General features: G+C 39.1%; 1 protein-coding gene across 1 annotated transcript in view; it reads right to left on the minus strand.

Moving 5' to 3' along the window:
* btbd8 (BTB domain containing 8) overlaps positions 1–20,628 on the minus strand; it is a 44,970-nt gene that overhangs the window by 13,908 nt on the left and 10,434 nt on the right. Inside the window, exons 6-14 of the mRNA XM_038269496.1 lie at positions 17,956–18,036; positions 17,781–17,877; positions 17,334–17,425; positions 14,686–14,788; positions 14,117–14,299; positions 11,787–11,951; positions 9,928–10,057; positions 9,233–9,294; positions 1,888–2,362 (exon numbers count right to left, since the gene is read on the minus strand). Coding sequence (XP_038125424.1) covers positions 1,888–2,362; positions 9,233–9,294; positions 9,928–10,057; positions 11,787–11,951; positions 14,117–14,299; positions 14,686–14,788; positions 17,334–17,425; positions 17,781–17,877; positions 17,956–18,036 — 1,388 coding nt within the window. The remainder of the gene's footprint in view (positions 1–1,887; positions 2,363–9,232; positions 9,295–9,927; positions 10,058–11,786; positions 11,952–14,116; positions 14,300–14,685; positions 14,789–17,333; positions 17,426–17,780; positions 17,878–17,955; positions 18,037–20,628) is intronic.

Here is a 20,628-nt window from a genome sequence, read left to right on the forward strand (position 1 = left end):
GCAGTTCTTCCAGCAGTCCACACTTTCTCTGCTCTCTTTTTCTCATGGTCTTCTCCTTCTTTCCCATCGACCGGCTTGCCACAGGTTTGCCTGCTGTGTCTAAAAGTAGCAGTAGCAGCAACCCAGACTGACAGCTCATTGGCTCATTTGGATCACGTGCAGCCTGGAGCCGGACGCTCCCCAGGGCTTTACCGTATTAACAGGAGAAGAGGCGCAAGCAAAGTTATATACTGTTGTCGGACAACATGTGGTCATTTATAAATGTTGGAAATCCCTCTTCCGCTAATCTGTGACCTCTGGTTTAGATGAACCCAAGGGTCAAATAAAAACGGACTGATGCATTGCTTATAACTCCAAGCAAAGAAAACAACTATTTTTGTAGATGTAAACATTTGTAACCTGCCATAAGCCAGATTGATATGTGTAATTCATTCTGAATTCTACACAGTATTAATCTGGATATCCTCCTGTAGAACGTGTTCGCAAAAGAGAAGAACATTCACCACAGATCTTTGAGCTAATTGGGTACCTAGATATGTTTTCTGGGAGTTTGTGAATTCATAAATCAAGCCACAATTCATATTTCTTTCAAGGTAAAAATGTTTGATCTCTCTGTGATATCCACAGATGTTTCAGTTGATCAGTTGTTAGATCAAACAGTTTGAGGTGAAGCAGCTGAATGAACATCCCTCCTCAGAGTGGACTGTATGTTTGAAGCAGCATGACTTAGAGAGGACAGATGAGTATCAGCTGGTCGTCCAGCTCCAGCTCACTCATTAGAGAAGCTCGGGGTTCTGACGCAGAGTGCGACAGCTGGGAAAAGGCTGACCTCTGCCGCCAGCAGCAGCTGGATGTTCTTCGCTTCCTGACAAATCAATGTTCATACACCCAACCTGATTTAAACATTTAGAAATTACCACATGTTGTACGGCGACAGTGTCTACTTTCACTTGCGCCTCTTCTCCTGTTAATACGGTAAAGCCCTCCGGAGCGTCCGGCTCCAGGCTGCACGTGATCCAAATGAGCCAATGAGCTGTCAGTCTGGGTTGCTGCTGCTGCTACTTTTAGACACAGCAGGCAAACCTGTGGCAAGCCGGGCGATGGGAAAGAAGGAGAAGACCATGAGAAAAAGAGAGCAGAGAAAGTGTGGACTGCTGGAAGAACTGCGGTGAACTGGTGAAAGAAAAGTGTGAAATGGCGTGCTCAAAGATGACCCTGCACATTTAGAGGATGTTTGGCTCAACCTGCTGCTGTGAAGCAGGATTCTCCACCATGAACAGAATCAACAATAAATCTGGATCCAGGCTCAAAATGAGCACCTTGATATGTGCTTGAGAATGGCTTAGTCTCCGGTTAAACCCAGGTTTAAAGCCTTGCAGGGCAGCCTAAAGCCCACTGCCAACATTAAGACAGGAAAAAGAAAAAAAACATAGATGCATAAAAACCTCATATTATTTCAGTGTTAAATTCTGTTTAAAGTAACGGATTATAATTTAAAATGTCTCCAGACCTTAAATGGTTGTTGATTTTCTTTATTCGGACCCCACTGATATTTAATTGGTTACCCCTGTTTTAGAGTTTCTATACTCCAGTTAACGATTACTCAATTACTAAATTAGTTGACCATTACTTCAATAATCGATAAATCACAATTAATTTGATTGTTTTAGCCATACTGTGAAGTAAATGTTATATATTCATTGAATTTACTGTTAGAATTCTACATTTTCCTAAAGAAATTTTTATTTAAACCTCTATAATGTGAGGAAAAAAACAATCAGACTGCCATTAAATTTTTTGTCCTGCGCACCCCTGGGTTGGAAATCTCTGCACCCCTGGATAACGAATGTCAGCGATGATGAAATGTGTCAATAAAAGAGGGTGAACCTGGGATGGAGTGGCTGTCGTCCTGCACATTGCTGGCACAGTTTTCTGGCGAGGTAGTGGCAGATGTGGGATGTGCCTGGGCAGACCGGTCAGTCTTCCCTGCAGAGCTCCTCTGTGCCTTTGTTACTCCTGTGCAGCTAAGTGGAGCAGTTTTAGGCCTAGCACCTGGGTTTGGCTTCTTTTCCTGCTCTTTTGACCCATAGGAGCTTCTGGGGCCATTTGCAGAGGCCACCTCTCGCTTTGCCCCAGCAGCTGCGTTGCCGTTGACGACCGGTCTGCCGGCTGATGTCGCCTTTGCTTTTGTTGCCACGCTCCTGTCTCCGGGTTTCTTTCCGTTCTTGGCTTTGGAGTTCTGGCTTTCTCCTGGTTTGTTAGCTGCACTCAGACCATCGGATTTCATGGCTGATGCTGCGCTGTTTGTCCTGTGAACCGGAGAACCCTCAGGCTGAGTTGTGGGGCATTTTACAGCCTTTGACTGCAGGATAAAAATACACACAAAGGTCACGTAACTGTAGGACATTACTGGGTCAATCAGCAGGGGAAGAAAACAGCAAACTGAAAAAAGATAAACCGCCCTGTCAGATATGGAGTGAATTTTGTTCCATTTTGTGTCGAGTAAAAAAAAACGTTCAGTCAATAAAAAAGGGGAAAAAAAGAAAAATCTCAACAATTTCAAAATAAAAAACAGTTTCAAGAGTAAAATTTTTCATTATTCTAATTTGATATTTTATTCTTAACTTTTTTTGCACAATTTTATATTTTTTTGTTGTTTTGTCAATTTTCTTTTTCAGATTGAGTTTTATCATTTTCATGTTTTTTTACATTTTTACAGATAAAACTCTCTAAAATTAAAGCTCGATAAAATTTTGTTTCCAGCCTCCAGCAAACCAATAGAAATGCGTCTTCTTTGCTCGTCACTCCAAAGGAAAGCCCGCCCCCAAAGGTGAACAGAGTGAGATTTGGAAAATGCATTACAAAGAATGCAATTCATAAAACTTAATCTCAAACAGCGAAATTTGGAAAATAAAACTTGGAAATATATTTGTAGAAAATACTTTATCTTAATCTTACATTTTTTTTTTTTTCAAAGTTTAATTTTTGTAAAACTTATTTCTTTTCATTTCCAATTATTTCCAGTAATAATTCACTGATTCTTGGGAATTTGGATAAAACAGGTTTTAATTTTGAAAATAAAAAGTTAGTTGGATTACAAAATCTGAAGGTATATTGTTATAGACCAAGGTCTTGGCTGTTCAGCAGTGTACAGGTGCAACCTCCTCATTTTGTATTTCTTTCATAAAATAGGCATTTTTCCAGTTATTACTTTGTTTTTGTCAACACCATCAGACACAATAAAAAGCTAATTATTTTTTATTTATTTGGTCTAATAAGTATTTAGAGTTTTTAAATCTTTATCTGGCATTGTTAGCACACATTTATGCTGTTAAATGTTGAATAATCATTTTTGTTAATTTTTTTTAACTGTATCATGTGTAGTCCTTTAAAATATCTAACATCAGATAACGTTTACTTTAAGCCTAAATAGAAAAAGTCATGTTTTTTTATTTAACAAACATATTTTTGTATTAAAAGAGACCATTACTTTAATGAGAGAACAGCACTGAAGAAACATATTGCAAGCATATTAATTTAAAACGAATAAAAAGCCCTCTGACGGTGGTGACTTTAGAACTGACGATGGTGACAGTGGCCTCATTTCAACATACAATTCCAAACTGTATACAATTCAAGTCAATGGTTTCTTGCTTATTAACTTTATTTAACTATTTGGTCCAAAAAATAACAATCATGAGCACTGTGACAAATATTTTTCAAGGAATATAAGGTACAATTAAGAAATATCATTATCAGTCAGAATCATTCTCTGATGCTTTATTTTCTTGCGTGTGATTGTGTCCTGTTTGTCAGTTGTCATTCGTGCTGCATTATGGTAGAAATTTTGAACCTTCTGAGTAATTGCTTGAATATATGTAGTTTTTTTGTCAGTAGGCCTTCACACTTCTTTTGATATTCCCTGTTTCTTTTCCTTCTTTCCTTCACAGATAGCTGCTTCCTAGCCATAACTTCCTAAAATACATAAAGTCAAAGTTGAGTGTAATGACTATGAAATTGGGGGGAATTACAGTAAATGTTAGATTTGGTTAAATGTTGCCCTGCCATAGCTTACAAGGAATATTGTATACTATGTGCTATGTAGGTAGGTAGTAGGTGCACTATGTGCATCCCAAATGATGTAAACCAAATGAACATGGCATAATAGTGAATTGAGAGACAGGGAAGGCACACCCCATCCCCTAGGGTTATACAATATGTAAGAAATCTAGGCGGAATTACATAAATAAAAATATAAAAGAGGTTAATGAAACATTACAGATCAACAATTATTTTCTAGCCTCCATTGAGAACCATTTGTAGTTTTTTGTCACCACCGTCAGACTGTGCGTCACCACCGTCAGACAGAAAATCTGACGGTGGTGACGTCTGACGGTGGTGACAAAATCCTACTCTTTCACATGATATGCATGAGTTGTTCACATTAGCCATCTTGTTTCCCCTCTGTTGCTAGCTACTTTAGACCTCTTCTTAAAAAGTAAACATTTATGTCATAATCTAATCTAATATTTTTTATACAAAAGAGACGGTGTTGACATGTTATGGTTGTGACATTAGCAGTGTCCAAAAAATATGAACAAGTTTAAGAGAAAATAGCAAACCTACAGGAGCTTGAGTGACCTTAAGGCATCCAGTAGAGCTGAAGATTTGAAAATGGGGTCCTCAGGCATGTAGTTGACCTTTTAGTTGCCTGATTTTATTGCTTTTTATAAATATCTGACGGTGGTGACAAATATGTGGGACACATTTTGAACAATCACAAAATAATGGTTATTATTGTTCAAAACTCACTGTTTGTAGTTTTAAATACATATTAAAATGTACCCTTTCATTTGGTAAAGATATTATTCAATTCAATTATTACTTTTTGTTTTTTTAATCAAGTTGAAATGATTATCTCCTATCCAAGGACAACTGATTTTATAGGCAATGGGCCAGCATATAATCATTAAATTAACAATAAAATAAAAAAACTTTAAAAGAACCTTGCATTTGTGCAAAGGACCCCCTGATTATAACCTTGATTGTTTTTATTCATGAAAATTTTATTTCTTTCCAACAGAATTAGCACTTTTCTTAGTGGGACATGTTTTTGCCAAAGTTTCAAGAATCAGTGAATTGAGTAAAATTCCCTCCATAGATCCAATGATCCTCTCTGAGATCCACTCTAATCAAGTGTTTTTTTTAAAGTTCAGTTTTCTATTTTGAGAGAACAAAGAGAGAGATTAAACCCCACCTCACTGTTTGAAGGCCCTTCCCACCTGAACTGTAGGACCTGCTGTGCTTTTAGCCACTAGCTTCGAACATTCCTGTAATCTGGGTGACATCTGTTACACTATGAGAAAACCTGTTGCTTATTTTAGATTCCTGGCTGTTATTATGCAGACATTGGTTACTAAAGGCCACACACTACACCCTATAAACCCAGCTGTTTGGTCCTTTAAGTTTGCATCATTGGCTTTAGCAAAAACTAGGGACACAGAGAGGACAGCAATCAGCAGTTTTGCTGTTATACACCGGAAAAAATGATGGATGTTTAGTTTTCTGCCATTTGATCAGTGATCAGGTTCAGGAAAGGGGAAAATCGCCTGTTTTATCCTACTTTGTAAATCAGCCACTTGATCTCAGTGGTGCTTTGAGATGAAAACGTCTCTGTCAGGCCACAGATATAAGATAAAAATTTTTAATAAATATTTTTGATTAAAACTGCAAAAACTGTATTCATTTCTGCATCAGTGGGTATAAAACATTTGTAGGTAAGTAAGGTTTATTTATATAGCACCTTTCTCAGACAAGTGTCACAAAGTGCTGTACAATATAAGGCTTAAAATACAAAGCAACACAATATAAAATACATGTAGGCGAAATAAATACTGTCATAGCAGAACTTGGTAAAATACATCTAAAATGCTTGGTTAAAAACAAATGTTTTTAGTTGTCTTTTAAAATCATTCATGGAGTTCACCAAGCAAAGGTAAAGTGGTAGAGTAGTCCACAGTCTGGGTCCGACTATCTAGCCTGGGTGCCATTCCTAACTTAGTCCCGCCCACAACGTTTGAGGTCGGGAAGTTCGGTCTGGCATTGCTCAACAGTAGCGCGACTATGCTAGCACAATATCTGGCGATCCAATCAAATTGTCAGGGCGGGCTTTATACGATGATGGACAGATGATCAACAGTAACGTAATCAACCACGTGACCAAAGCGCGCTTGGGTGACAACAACAATGGCTGCCGCTGGAGAGTTGAGGTGTGTAGATTCTGCTATTAGGTCTGTTCTAGAAGATATCGACAGCAAATTAATTTTAAAAGAGGAACAGAGAAACGCGATCAAGGCTCATCTTCTTATTCTAGGCGTGCAACTGCACGCTTTGATTTTTGTTGACAACAGCTGTGCGTCGCTTAACATACGTCACACACTCCGTTGCTCTTATTGGTTGTAGGTCTATCCAATTGAGTGCAGAGGCATTTTTTTTCCTGGTTTCGTTCGAAACACGCCCCATAATCACAGCTCTATGGAGCAGCATCAGACTCAGATTCTGACTAGAATTGAGAAGGACTACGTCAGGCTACCGACTATCACCTCTCGTCCTAAAACGGGTTCGAGGGGCCATTAACAACTGAATCAAGTCGCATATATAAGATGGAGCCTGTCCATGCAGGGCTCTAAAGGTCAGGACCAGAGTTTTAGCTTTTATGCGATGTTCGATGGGAGGCCAGTGTAGAACTTTTAGTTTTTATGCCATTCAGCTGGTAAAAAGTATCCATGACAGTCCAGATTGCTGCTGCAATGCAGTGATGTTTTATTGATGCCCTTTATTATGCCCCTAAAAAGCTGTTTATATCATCTAATACCAACAAATGGCTGCTATAAGAGCTTTTATATCTGTGGTTTATTTTTTACTTTTAGTCCCGCCTTTGAAATCAGAGACGTCGGGTCATTTATTCTGGCTATCAGAGGCTAGAAGAAGCTGTAATTCAGTGAAGTTGGTTTTAATTTGTGTATATATATCTTGGTTCACATCCTGGACAACAGAGAGAGGTATTTGTAACTTTAGAATGTTTTGGATAAAATAATCCTTTAATTTTTACTCTAAAAACTTGTTTGTATTTAAGCAAAAAGCAGAAAAAGGTTGCTTTAAGAATCACACAAAAAGAATCAGTTTTGTAAATGTGGTCAGAAAATTTTGATTTCTCTTATTTCATTTATTAAATTATCATATTTATTCACTATAAAGGTTTTCACTCAGTCTGTTTCAGCCACACAATTCTCTGCGTGAGTTTGTTTGTGGACCAGACATGGCTTCTTCCCAAACAAAGCCAGATTCTTTCATAACCTGTTAACTGTTTAACCAAAGTGTCTGTAATTTGTATCGCCTGTAGCAACTTTCCATTATTGTAAGTGGGGGGAACCCACTCTGCCCAGGCAGAACAGGACTGAATACCAAGCAATATATGAAGTGTTGTAAAAAGTACTGAAATCTCGGAGTCAAGTAAAAGTATAAGTACCTCTCCAAAATATGACTTTGGTAAAAGTCCAAGTCACTGACTGGAATGTTACTTGAGTAAAAGTCTTAAAGTATCTGAAATGGCTTGTACTTAAGAACAAGAATTACTGTAAAAATAGATGTACTCAAGTAATGTAGTGAAAAGTGTAAGTAAAAAGTAACTGCAGTTTGAATGACATTTTTTTACATTTTGGTAAACTTTGAAGGTTAAATTCACTTAAAATAATTAGGGCTGGTCAACGATTAAAAGTTTAATCACGATTAATCTCATGATTTCCCTGATTAATTGTGATTAATCACATTTTTATACGCAAAAATACAAAATGAATTCAAAAGTAGTGTATAGCAAAATTTTATTTTAAATGTTCTGCCATATTAAAGGAAGTGCCATAACATTTGTTCTGCAAACACTTAAAATCAGCATTTTGTTTATACAGTAGCAGTTAAATAAAAACTGCCCACAAAATCCTGAGCCACAATCATAACAATAAAACAGGCAATTTCTGAGGTAACAGCAGAATTTTTTATTTTTAAATCAGGGAGTATCATAACCAGTCTAGTACCAAATGTCCCTGTTAGATTGAGGTGAAGCACAAAAAAAAGTTTACTGCTGGGATTTACTGTGCAGGGAAATAGTCTTTAAATATACTAATCGGTCTGTAGCGATCCACTTCGCTATGGCATTTGTTAGCTTCTCTTGACTTTGTTTATCTATACTTCTCCCACATGCTGCATCTAACAGTCTGCTGAAGCCTCGTACCACTGTCTATTTCGTTAAATGATTTGCTGGCATCAACTGTGTGTTTTGCATTTAGGCAATATTTTAGACTCGAAGTACTCCCGTGATAAGACAATTCAACTTTGCAATGATTACAAATAACTTTGCTTCTGTCAACTGCGCCGTCTGAAGGAACTTTAAAAGGAAAATGGCCATGTAAAAGTGCCGTACCCTTCTCCAGTTTGTTGATTTGTTTATCCGCCAATTTCTTTTCTTTTTCAGTTCCCGTACTTCCGTTTCCGGTACTTTTAGTTGTACCGAATAAAAGCCTGGGAGCAACAGACTTTTACAGTAATAAAAGAAATAATAAAAACTGCGTTAATACGAGATAAAATAATTGTCGGCGTTAATTGATTAATAAGTTAACGTGATAATAACGAGTTAACTTGCCCAGCCTTAAAAATAATACAAACAACCAAGTTTAGGATAAATTTAGAATGGCTTTGCGAAACAGGCGTATCCTATTGGTGTTGATGAACGAACCCAGGCAAGACCTGACTTTGTAGTCAGTAGGGGGGGTCAAAACTATTGCGTTTCTCTCGCTCTTTTTTTTTTTTTTTTTTACTTAGTAACTAAACCAAATATTGAAAATGTATCGGAGTAAAAGTACGCAATTAAGTTCGTAAATGTAGTGAAGTAAAAGTTCTCAAAAAAATGTATACTCTTAGAAAGTATAAAGTACTCCAAAATATACTTAAGTACAGTAGTGAAGTATTTTTACTTCGTTACTGTACAACACTGGCCGTATGATGAACTGTTCTCTCTTTGCAAAGATATGAAAATAAAGTGCCGACTGAGTGAAATCCGTCGATCTCTCTTTATATAACTGGGGTAAATAGTTGAATACTTTTTTCCTACTACATAAATAAAATGAAAATTTAACATTTCGATCCTGAAATAAGCATCTAAGAAATAAACAATCCTTACCTGTGAGCTGGTGAATACTGGCTTTTTACCAAGCCTCCGATTGTCTCCTTTATCAATAGCTTCTGTTGGGAAAAAGGCGAGGAAAAAACCCCACCAACGAATAAATAAGTTACTGACCTTAAAAGATCCAATACTTTGATATTATTTCATTCAAACGTTGCATATCAAAACAGATTTAATGATTTTCCATCTTTATCTGGTCGCTTCCTCCATCAGCAAAGCTCCACATCTGTCTGTTCTGAATCTTTCTTCATGCTTTTCTGCCCATTTGGCATCATGAACATGCACTTAAGGACTGTAGGAATACTGGGCCAGATACCCCAGATCAATAATTCATGCGGCCCATTTCCAAATATTAGCTTCAACATTGATGAAGCAGATTAGTTATTGCATTTGTAAAAGCTTTATAATGTATGCAGAGCCACAGCAGCAGCAGCAGCAGGCTGAGCTTTATCCTGTTAAAACCACAGCATGGCGCATCTGGTGCATTTTTAGCTCCAGACACAGTGCCATCACGTTTCATAAAAGCTCTGGCCAGATATTAAATGGGTTAGCAGCGATCAGGCAGCTGTAATGCAAGAAGCTAAGCGGTCCAGTGAAGAGGCTTTGGAAAATTGTTACTGCAGGAGAGCCCAGAAAAAAATAGAAAGACATGCAGATATCTCACGTGAACAGAGTGGGTTTTCAGTCCTTACCTGCTAGTATCCTCTCTTTGTGTTTGGGTGACAGTGCCTCCCATCCCTGCGTGTGGCGAACCGCATAAGAGGTTTGAAGCAGGAAGGTCCAGAGGCGTCCGCGTAGCGTGCAGATCTCCTGCCTGAACGGCTGCCGGGGATTCAGGGGGAGACAGGCAGAAGAATGGAAGGGGTGCGCTACAGCACGGGCGAATCAGCAGCTGCTTCAAGAACCTTTCACCATGGCAACAAATACCCTCCCCTCCTCCCTTTTTCCCTCTCTCTCTCTCTCTCTCTCTGTCTGTCTTTCTACCTCTCCTTCCCTCCCCCTCTGTGTCTAAATTCACTTAAGCTCTCTAAACAGAGTCTGTGATGTCAGAAAGCGACACCAAATTCCTGGGTTTTAAGATGGAGCTGGAGGACGAACGGGGGGCTTCCACTGCCACCAAGCATCTCACCGACAAAACACCAGCTTCAACGTTACACGCAGGGCTAGATTAGTGAGGACGTCACGGTATCCCTCAGCCTAATCCATCCTGCTCTGCTGTCCAGGGCTACCGGGGGTTTTATACGCCTACAACCAGGTCACTGTGATGGGAGCCGGCTCACGAGCTCAGCTCTCATCTTAACATCGATTTTCAGGCTTTAATCAAGCTGCTCAACTGAAAACGAAGCAAAGACTTTGGATCCATGGCTGTGAATGTTTGAGACTAACGGATAAAATCACATACATTCTAAAATTAGAATGGGAGGCAGATCTTTTAGTTATCAGGCTCCTCTCCTGTGGAACCAACTACCAGTTTTAGTCCGTGAGGCAGACACCCTGTCTACTTTTAAGGCTAGGCTTAAAACTTTCCTTGTTGATACAGCTTCTAGTTAGAGTGGCTCAGGTTATCCTGAGCTATCTCTATAATTATGCTGCTATAGGCTTAGACTGCTGGAGGACATAGAGATAGAATGAAGCAGAATGATGAAAAGGGGGTCCCTATTATCCAACTCTGCCATCAACACCTTTGTTTATAAATGTTGGAGCTCGGCCTGTTTTTCAGTGTAGTCCTGTTTCTCTGACTGTGACTAACTGGATGTGCTCTCTTCATCCTCTGACATGGGAGCTGGCTCAGAGCTCGTCTGCCTGGCTGTGTGTTTCCTGGACGGGGCCGCCTTTTACAGTTGCCTTTTGTATCTCTGCTTACCAACCGGGCTCACTTCTCAGGAAGCGGCCACGATTAACAGTTAATGAAGCATTTTATACATCTCCAGTCTGCCGATCCATGGCTCCAGCCTTATCAAAATATTACACTTTGATCTTAGCTGAAGGACACCGCTCTTATTCCATTCCCAAATATTTCCCACGTACAGAATGAAGATTATATCTGTATATAATTAGATAAACTATTAAGGAAAACATCAGTTCTGACACGCAACAGGCAGCTAATATTAAGGTGCAATAAACTCACACATCATCAATGATAATTATCCTCCCATTTAGCGGGTGAAGGTCAGCCTTTGCTGCTGCCACAAAACTGGATTGCAGTTCATGTGACAGTTTGGAGCTTTCCACAGCTCCACTTTATGTCCCATGATGGTCTTTCCTTCAACCAATCCCAATGAAGAGATTGGCAAGCAAACAGATATCTAAGAGTTGTCATGGAAACCTAGTTTCACTGGGAAAACATTTTTGTTTCCTTCGATGGATGTGAACGGATTACCGAATCACCCTGATCACAAACACAGGGGAAAAATTCAGACTTCAGTCAAAGTTTCCAAACAACTTCAGGATCTCATGCTTCCAACTACAGCTGCTAAAAGCTGCTGTAAAAATTACGCAAAAAAATGATACTTCTTTACACCAAGAATATACTTAAATGTGATTGATTTACCTCCTCGTGCTTTTGATATCCCTGGTGAAAATCCCCCTCAAAGTTATCTTCACAAAGAGAGTGGACAGCAGTGAAAAGATCACAGCAGTTATCCACAGTCACACCCTCTCTCACAGCCAAGCAGAGCTTCTTCAACAGCGTCGGCTCTCTAGTAAACTCCTCCCTCTGCAAATCGGACACACGGCAACAGAAAGAGAAAGTTGCTTTAAAAGGATGGAGAAATGTCACTCTAACCCCGAATCTGCTGCCCAACAGAAACAGGTTTTAAAAACAATTCCAACGTTTTTCATACTGAACATAACACAACATTTCAATAAATCATGTAAGGAAGGAAAAGACACAGTGCAAGTTAAAGCCTGTAGATTAAAAAAATGTCTAATAAAAAAAAACATTGTGTATGGAGTTAAATTTGTTTCATTATTGTTGCAAAAACATGTTTTGTAAATGGAAACTCAAACAGAAAAAAATTGAATCCTGAACTGAAAAAAATGCCTTAACCGAAACATTTTTTTTTAGAGTAACCGTTATTTTTGTTTTGTTTTGACATATTCAGTACGTTTTTCATTTTTCTAAAGCTCTATAGAACTGCAATGCTATTTGAAAAAACTTTGTAAAATTCTATCTGAAAAAGAGATGCATTATGAGGTGGTTTTACTATTAAGACCTATCAAAAACAAAATGAAGACTTAAATTCTAAATCATTGGATTTTAGACTTTACCCTGCAGAAAACTTACTTTTCATATTATCATTTATATCATTTCTTCTTTGTTTTCATACTTTATTTTTCCAAATTTTGGTTTTTCAAAATTAGTTTTACATATTGCATTGTTTTTTTTGTTTTGTTTTTTATTTCAAATCACATGGGCTGTGTCCGAACGTCTGCTCTAACCCCTGAATTCCTCCATCACTATATAAAGCTGGTACTATATAGTGGACTTTATAGTGAACTAGGTTAACTGACTGTTAGGACAGATGATCACTGCTTTTCGCTCCATTTACTTTCGTTGGTCACAAGGGTTGTCAAAAGTATCGAGACTCAAAAACGTATCGATACCAAAATTTTGTATCCGGATACAATACTCGTTTTTAAAAGTATTGATACAGTGCTACAGTGCTTTGTTTCTTAACCGGTTTGGCTAGTGTCATTGTTATGTGTGCAAAGCATAGCCAAGGAAGGTACACTTAATTTTAATTTTATAAGTTTTTTATCAAGCTTGCTTAATATTGTGCACAGCAAACAACCTCAAAATATTGTTCTTATTGTTTATTGTATTTATTTATTGTATTTTATTTATTAATGAAAATATTTCTGTAGAATTTTGGAGTCTTTGTTTTTATCCTTGTGGTATCGAAAATGGTATCGAGTATCGAGTATTTTCCTTAGTATCGGTGTCGAGTTGAAAAGTTTAGTATCGTGATGTTAGAGTGATAACTATCCTGTGTTTCAACCAGAAGGGTCATAAACTTTTATGACCTCCTGTAGGTCATGAGGCAGAGTCACGCGGCTGTGTGACTTCCATCCAGCCAGTTGGTCAATTCACACTATCTTGTTACCTGCATCCTCCCAGACAATGATTACTGGCTCTTCTGTTTTAGACTCGCCTGTTAGATGTTGTAAACTGTTAATAAAAGGCTTTGCTATGAAGGGATCTGGGTGAGAAGGTGATGGCTTTCCAAGCCAGCATCTTCTCTCCACCCGGCACACACTGACGTCACAAAACCCTGTCTCTGTGTTGATCATTTTCCTTTTAATCTTTTAAACTCACATTTCTCTGGATTAAAACCCAAGACGTGACAACCCTATTGGTCACTTGACTCCGGCTTCCTGCTCTGTGCCTGCGCTGTCTTCGCTCTATCTCGCCCCAAAAATAAATCCCATGATGCTTTGCGAGGAGAGCTTTTGCAGAGCAATCTGGGATACATCTGCTCGCCTAGTGGCCTTCAATGTACATCACTTTTCAAGGTGCATTGTGGGAAATTTTGAGAATTTTTTTAAAGGTGGAAAAAGAAAATAAAAAAAGAAAGCCTAAAAAATTTCGGGGGAAAAATGGAAAACAAAAAACAAAACAAAACAAAAAAAAATCTGAACATTTGGAAAATTTCCTCTCAATGATTACAGCATTTTTCACAGTTTTATTCTAGATTTCAGTTTTTCTAATTTGCAATAATAAATAGCAATCTTTGCTTGTAACAATAAAGAAGCAAAATTCACTCCATAGTTCTGTTATGTGAGATGCAATTCACATTAAAAGCTGATATATCTTAACAAAATATTAAAAAGTTAAGTGATATAAACACATCTGAAATGTAAGGACTCAGGAAGAGTTACCCTGCGGAGGTCCTGGAAGGCCTGAGTGTGGATGACCCTGGGGAGGTGCTGGACGATGAAGCGCAGGCTCTCTTCCTGAAGTTCTATGGCCATGCACCTCACATGCTGAGCCCACTTCACCTCTGGGAGGCTGCCGATCAGCTGCTCGATGCCGCACAGCAACGTCACAGCGTTCCGCACAGTCTGAGGGGAAACATCTATCAGCTAAAGAAAAGCTCTCTAGGAACAAAACAGAAAAGGTGAAACAAACGGCATCAGACAGAGAGGCGTTAATTACTGCTGCCCTGTTGATGGAGGAAGGAAACCCCCTCATTGTGTAAGCGCTCTAACCCCCAATCTGAATATCAGCCTGAACCACGGCGTGTCGAAAGACTCCGCCCCCGAATACAAGCATGGATCGATCTCCATTTGTCAGCATCCACATCCTAAATTAGCCAGATGTTAATAACAGAGAATCCAATAAAGCTCATCTCTGATTAGATCACGCTGCTGTTTCCTTCCTGGTGAAATAAACAAATGCCTTGTTTGAAAAGGGAGCAGCAGAGGACCGTGGGGGGGAATCCACTCACCATGGTTTCTGTTACGGCGGCTATGCAGGTGCGCTGGAGCTCGGGGGACAGGAGGGAGAAGTTCCTCTCACACCAGGCTTTCACAAAATGCTCCGCTACCCACCTGGAAAGGCAGAGCGGCAATATTAGGATGAGAACTGTGTGTGTTTATAGCCCTTTTTACTTTGGCGTCTCTGAATGAGTTCCAGTGAAACAAACAGCCTTTCATCACATCACATCATTAGCGGAGAGTCCACTTGTGTGCAATGTAATCCCATTATAAACGCAGCATCAGAGGTTCGCTGGAGAACCTTAGCGGACGATTAGCATCACAGAGACGGTCAGGGAGGAGGTTAGATTACAGAACGTCTCACACACATTTCCAGAGAGTTAGTCGTCCACCTGGACCCACAGGTCTGTCAGGAAGAGCCAGGAGGACCATATTCACTTTGGTGGAGCTGCAGGGGGTAAAATCTGTCTATCTGTATGTTTTCCTGCTGTCAGCTAGCCTCGTGAGACCATCCTGATCTCGCGAGCTTTCAAGGTTTCACTCGCAGATCAGTCTGGAGACTCTCCGTTAAAGAAAATTTGGAGCCGTTCACCAAACGAACGTCCAATCAGCGTTGGCTTTGAGGCGGGTTGAGGTGTGACGCAACGAGAAGCGCGACAGTTCAGTCTAAAGAACATGGCGGCTTCAGCCGATGAAACTAGCGTTAGCGTGGCTATCGAGCAAGTTTTATCGGAATTACAGAGTATTTCTTCACTGAAAGAAGAGCAAAACACTGCTCTGGAGGCTTTTCTCAGAGGAAAAGATGTTTTTGCTCTTCTCCCGACTGGTTTTGGCAAGAGTTTGATCTATCAATTGGCTCCTCTTCGTCGTCGCTCTGTTAGTACGTCACATGCTTCGTTGATCTGATTGGTTTATTTGGCCCGTCTACCAACATAGGCCAATCAGCTAACCAGTATTTTCGCCGCTTCCCAAAATTACTTCAACGGAAGGTTTCCAGATGAATATGCGGAGCAAATCCATCTGGCGGAGTCAGGTTAGCTGTCAGCAGCCATCCTGAGACAAACGGACCCCCCCCCCACCTTTCAGACGTGTACAAAACTCTATTTTCTAACCATATATCTCCCTTAGAGTTCCCCTATACAGTTATACGCAGCTTAGAGTTGATCTACTACATGAACTCCAACTAAAGTTCATGTTTGGGTGAGAAAAGAAAAGGTCAGGGACTGCAGGATGTTTAGTTAGCCTCTGTAAAAAGATGGCAGCTCAAGCAACAGAAAGGCGAGGCGCCAAATCAGCTTCATAATGTTCTAGAATCTGAAAACAAATATTATTAACAAATATGGCGAATAGATTTGACCAAATCTAGTTTGTTGTTAGAACAGATTAGCCCTGACCATCACCTCTTGGGCACCTTGTTACCTAGCAACCAGACACTAAAAGAAAAGCTCTACAGACTCAAGTGGCTGCTTGCAAAGAATGAAAACAGATTCAGGGCTGCTTTCATCAATTTCTATAGGAATAGTTTAATCTATCAAAGGAACAAGGATCAGGATCTTTGAAAGCATGGCTGCTGAAGATGCGGTTGACTGATGATTGACAGAGAGAAATCTTAATAGGTGAATTTAAACAAAATTTATTTCTTATGGTAAATTGCTGCCTTCAGGGTTAATTAGGTTTGTTAAAAGGTGGATTTTTGTAAAGTAATCAGGGCTTTATAGCTGTATTTTCAGAGCTGGTTGTGAGTCATTTTTTGTTTTTAACGTATAAAAGTCAATCACAAACAAAGGAGGTGATTTAAAAGAAACCGAAAGACGCAAGAAGCCATAAACTGAGGAATATGAGAAAGGAGACACAAATCATCTGGTTCAATATTTCATTCATCTGCTGAGCTTTTAGCTCCCCAAAAATCTGGATATAGATGTTTGCTTTCTTTATAATAAAAAAAAAAATGATATTGAAAGATTATCTTGGTCTTGGCATAAAAACATTCAGGTTTTTACAGGATTCTATCAATTCTTTTTTCTGATTAATCTATAAAAAGGCAAACCTTAGTAAAGGTAACATTTCTAAATAAACAAACAAATTGGAGAATGGAGAGAACCATTTATTCAATTTTTAAATGAATTGAAAAAGATATAATATTATACATATATACATATGACATTGTATCTTATGTTTATAAATGTTTCTCAACATAAAATATATAGAATGTAGGAAGGTTGTTATTTCAGGAAATGGTCTGTTTTAGGTTCTTTGTACCTTTATTCTGGGTAATGATTTGTTTCAATAATCAGATTAGATAGAATAGAAAATCCCTTTATTGTCCCCCTGAATAAGTGTGGGACAATAAATAACAGAATAAGTGGCAGAGTTTAAAAAAAATAATAAAATACTGTACTGAGGGGCATACAGAGTGGCGGGCTAGTGGTCAGGGCATAGAGCTTAGAATCCTGAGGTTCTGAGTTCCAGCCCCACTCCCACAGATTGCCATTCATTTCGTTGCTCCATACTTGTGAGTGTAATGACAATAAAAAAAAATGTAAAATTATGAATACTGTGCAGTTTCACAATTAAACAGATTGTTAATTGTTTTTAATCCAGCTCCAGTAATGGACTGCTGTTATGTTTCTACATAAACCATCATCAGAGGCAATCCTACCTTTTACAGAGCATGTGAAGGTTTTGGAGACCTAAGGCGTGTGTGAGGGACAGGCACTCAAGAATTGTTCTCTGAACTCCGTCAACTGGCTGCTGTAAAACAGAAAAATTTGATCCCTCCATTTAAAAACCGAGGCTTTAGGTGCTCATTAGCATATCTGGATTAAATACCAATAAACCAGTAAAGTGTCAATTAAATGAAAGGTCAAAGTTCATGCTAAAAAACACCAATGTGGTTCAGCCTGGACAGTGAAGTCAAAAGCTTTGTATCCATGGTCTCTTTATGCAGCATAATGCATTTTATTTGATGATTTAAACTCTTTAAATAAAGAAAGAATGAAGAAGTAAAATAAATTAGTCATATTTTTCAACATTTGCTTCAACATGAAGGAAGAACAACACTTTGACATCTATCGGCTGCTTTCAGTGACTTTTCACAGAAACTAACCTTGGGGAAGAAGCGGCAGTAGTCTCTGGTCAGAATCATCTCCACCAAGTCTTTGAGCCCCTCCAAACCCAGCATGTCTGCAGCCAAAACCACCTGACTGTACGACGGAGACATTACACTCAAATCAGCTGCTTTTTGCGGTGATTTTTGACCCCGCCTCTCTTTTAAACAGTACCTGGCATTGGCTCCTCTGGGCAAATCCATAATAGCTCCGTACATAAACTGAAGCAAGATCTCCATCTCATCTGGTCCCAAGCTGAAAACATCAACATACAAACAGAAGCTAATAAGATACAAAAGTCTGGTTCAATTTGGTTCATCTGATATGAAACTCAGTTTATATAGATGCTGCAATAATTCATCAGGAGAAGGTAAAAACAATTCCCTAAGTGTTTAATTGTATTGTTGTAACAAAAACGGGATAATCGTACAAGATGGTAAAAAAAAAAAAAAAAGAAGAAGAAATTGGAGACAGACAGCATTGCAGAAAGGGCTCTAGGCAGGGGCAGAGCTAGATGGGGGGCCAGGGGTGACCATGGCCACCCTTAGCCAATCACTGGCCACAACCAACATTTTTTTACCCTCTAATACAGATTGTGGCATCAGTAAAACTCTCAATTTGTTGAGTTTGTAATGGCCAAACCCATGGCCACACCTTAAAAGTCTGTAATATTGTCAGGTCTAACACCTAAAACACTGTAAAACAAGGAAAGAAAGGCACAGAGTCAGAATTCTTTTTACTCGCAAGGGGAGTCAGCTTCAGCTTTCTCCTCGCTATTTACTAAAGTCAGACGGGGGGTCCCTAGTTACACAAGCTGAGGTTGCGCTAAAGGAATAGGAAACAAGAAATACAACTCAATTTGCAGTCTCAGTGAACAGGTCAATTTGCATTTAAACGTCTTGTAGTCAAATGATCCGAGAACCTCCTGGTTTCGTTAAGCTTGAGCAATACTTCCTGAGAGTTGACCTATACTGCTTATGCAACACCTCTCTGGAACAGTAATATGTCACATTATACATCATAAGAACAAACATTAAGTATCTTATACATAATTATTCCAACAAATACACATGCACCTTTATTTATTAATGCATACTCACACTTTAGTTTCAATAAAAATTCATTCTTAGTTTAAATACATGTGTTTTATTTGTGAGCGCGCACATTTAGTTCTTGTAATTGAATGCACTTATTCGTATTTCTTGTGCTTGCCACAGGTTTGCCTGCCGTGTCTAAATGTAGCAGCAGCAGAAAGCCAAACTGACAGCTCATTGGCTCATTTGGATCATGTGTTGCCTGGTCCCAGAGGGCTTTACTATATTAACAGGAGAAGCGGCGCAAGTGAAGTTAGACACTGCTGTCAGACAACATGCGGTAATTTATAAATGTTTTAAATTAGATTGGGTCGGATTAGCCAGCAGGTGGGTCCTCTAATCCGTGACCTCTGAACTATGCCTTTTATCTAAAAAGCACGGATGTTTAAATATATGTGTCTATATGTCAGCAAAGGCTGTAGGAAGGTATAGTTTGTCTTTTCCTGTTCAGTCGTAGGGAGAGGGCTTGGCTAATAACCTCTCAGAGAGAATGTTGAGGCTGAAGCAGGAGGCTGCATGGTGATATTGTTGCCTTGCTCCCCTTTTTTTTTTTTTTTTGCATTAAATTAACACTGAACATCTCAGCATCACGCTCAGAGGTTGCTTTTCAAAGTGATGTAAAAGAAGAAATATGAGGACAGAAATGATCAAGATGGCGTATAGAACTATATCTGATAAGATATTTAAACGGCTGCCTGAAGAGGGCTGTGGACATCAGAGAATTAGCCGAACTTTGTGCAGTAATACTAGGCAGAGATTTAAAAGTCGAAATAAGGCATGAGGACGGAATCCTAGTGAAGACGTCTGGATGCTAAAAAGGAATCAAAAGATGCGTCAACAAGACCTTGCTAAAGAGGGTGAACCGTTTACTGTTGTTTTGACTCTAACAGATCTGTTTATTTTCCAATTGAATAAGACAAAGGTTTAGAAGGTTTCGGTGTCTTTAAATGTAGCTCTGAATCCCTTAAAGGTGTTGTGGAGGATTTTCCATATTTCCTCTCCACTTTAAAAGAAATACGTGTGCGAGCCCATTTCTCCTCGTGCAAGCTCTGTGTCTGAACGTCCGCCCTAACCCATAAATACCTCCATCCATATATAGAGAGGGGACAAATTGTGGACTTTGTAGTGACCATTTGGACAGACGATCACTGCTTTTTGCTCCCTGTTGGTCACCTAACTCCTCCTCCACCGCCTGCGCCATCTTTGTTATCAGTCACCACTGTTGGGTAGCGACAGCGGGCCGCTGTGACAGCAAATCCCATAATGCTTTGCAAGGAGAGATCTGTGCGCAAAGCATTCCAGGCTATATCGGCGTCTTCTGAGGCCTTTATTTTTTTCTCATGAACTTCGTAGACACTTTTTCTCTTAGGAACCTCGGCCATTTTCAAAGAACGTCAGTGAGAAAGGTGAGCTTCAGTGACTGTCTAAAACTGTAGCTCAACACAGATGAAAGTGCGCATTTGCAGAAAAAGATGCCTAAAGGGTAGTGTTGTCAAAAGTATCGTTATTCAAAAAAGTATCGATGCTAAAACGTTGTATCCGGATACGATACTTATTATCAAAAGTATCGATACAGTGCTACCAAGAGTGGCAACTAAACTGTCATTCATCTAGAGTGCAGAATAGAGGAAATTTCACTTTCTGAAGACAGTGTGATTGAATAATTCTGTGCATTTTACAGTTTCAGACTTTTTCTGTAACAGGTGCAGCTGCTGAGAATTATTTTTGTTTGTTAACTGGTTTGGCCTGTGTC

This window comes from Cyprinodon tularosa, unplaced genomic scaffold (assembly GCF_016077235.1).
Source record: "Cyprinodon tularosa strain WSP-4 unplaced genomic scaffold, ASM1607723v1 ctg1199, whole genome shotgun sequence".
In the NCBI taxonomy this organism is placed as follows: domain Eukaryota; kingdom Metazoa; phylum Chordata; class Actinopteri; order Cyprinodontiformes; family Cyprinodontidae; genus Cyprinodon; species Cyprinodon tularosa.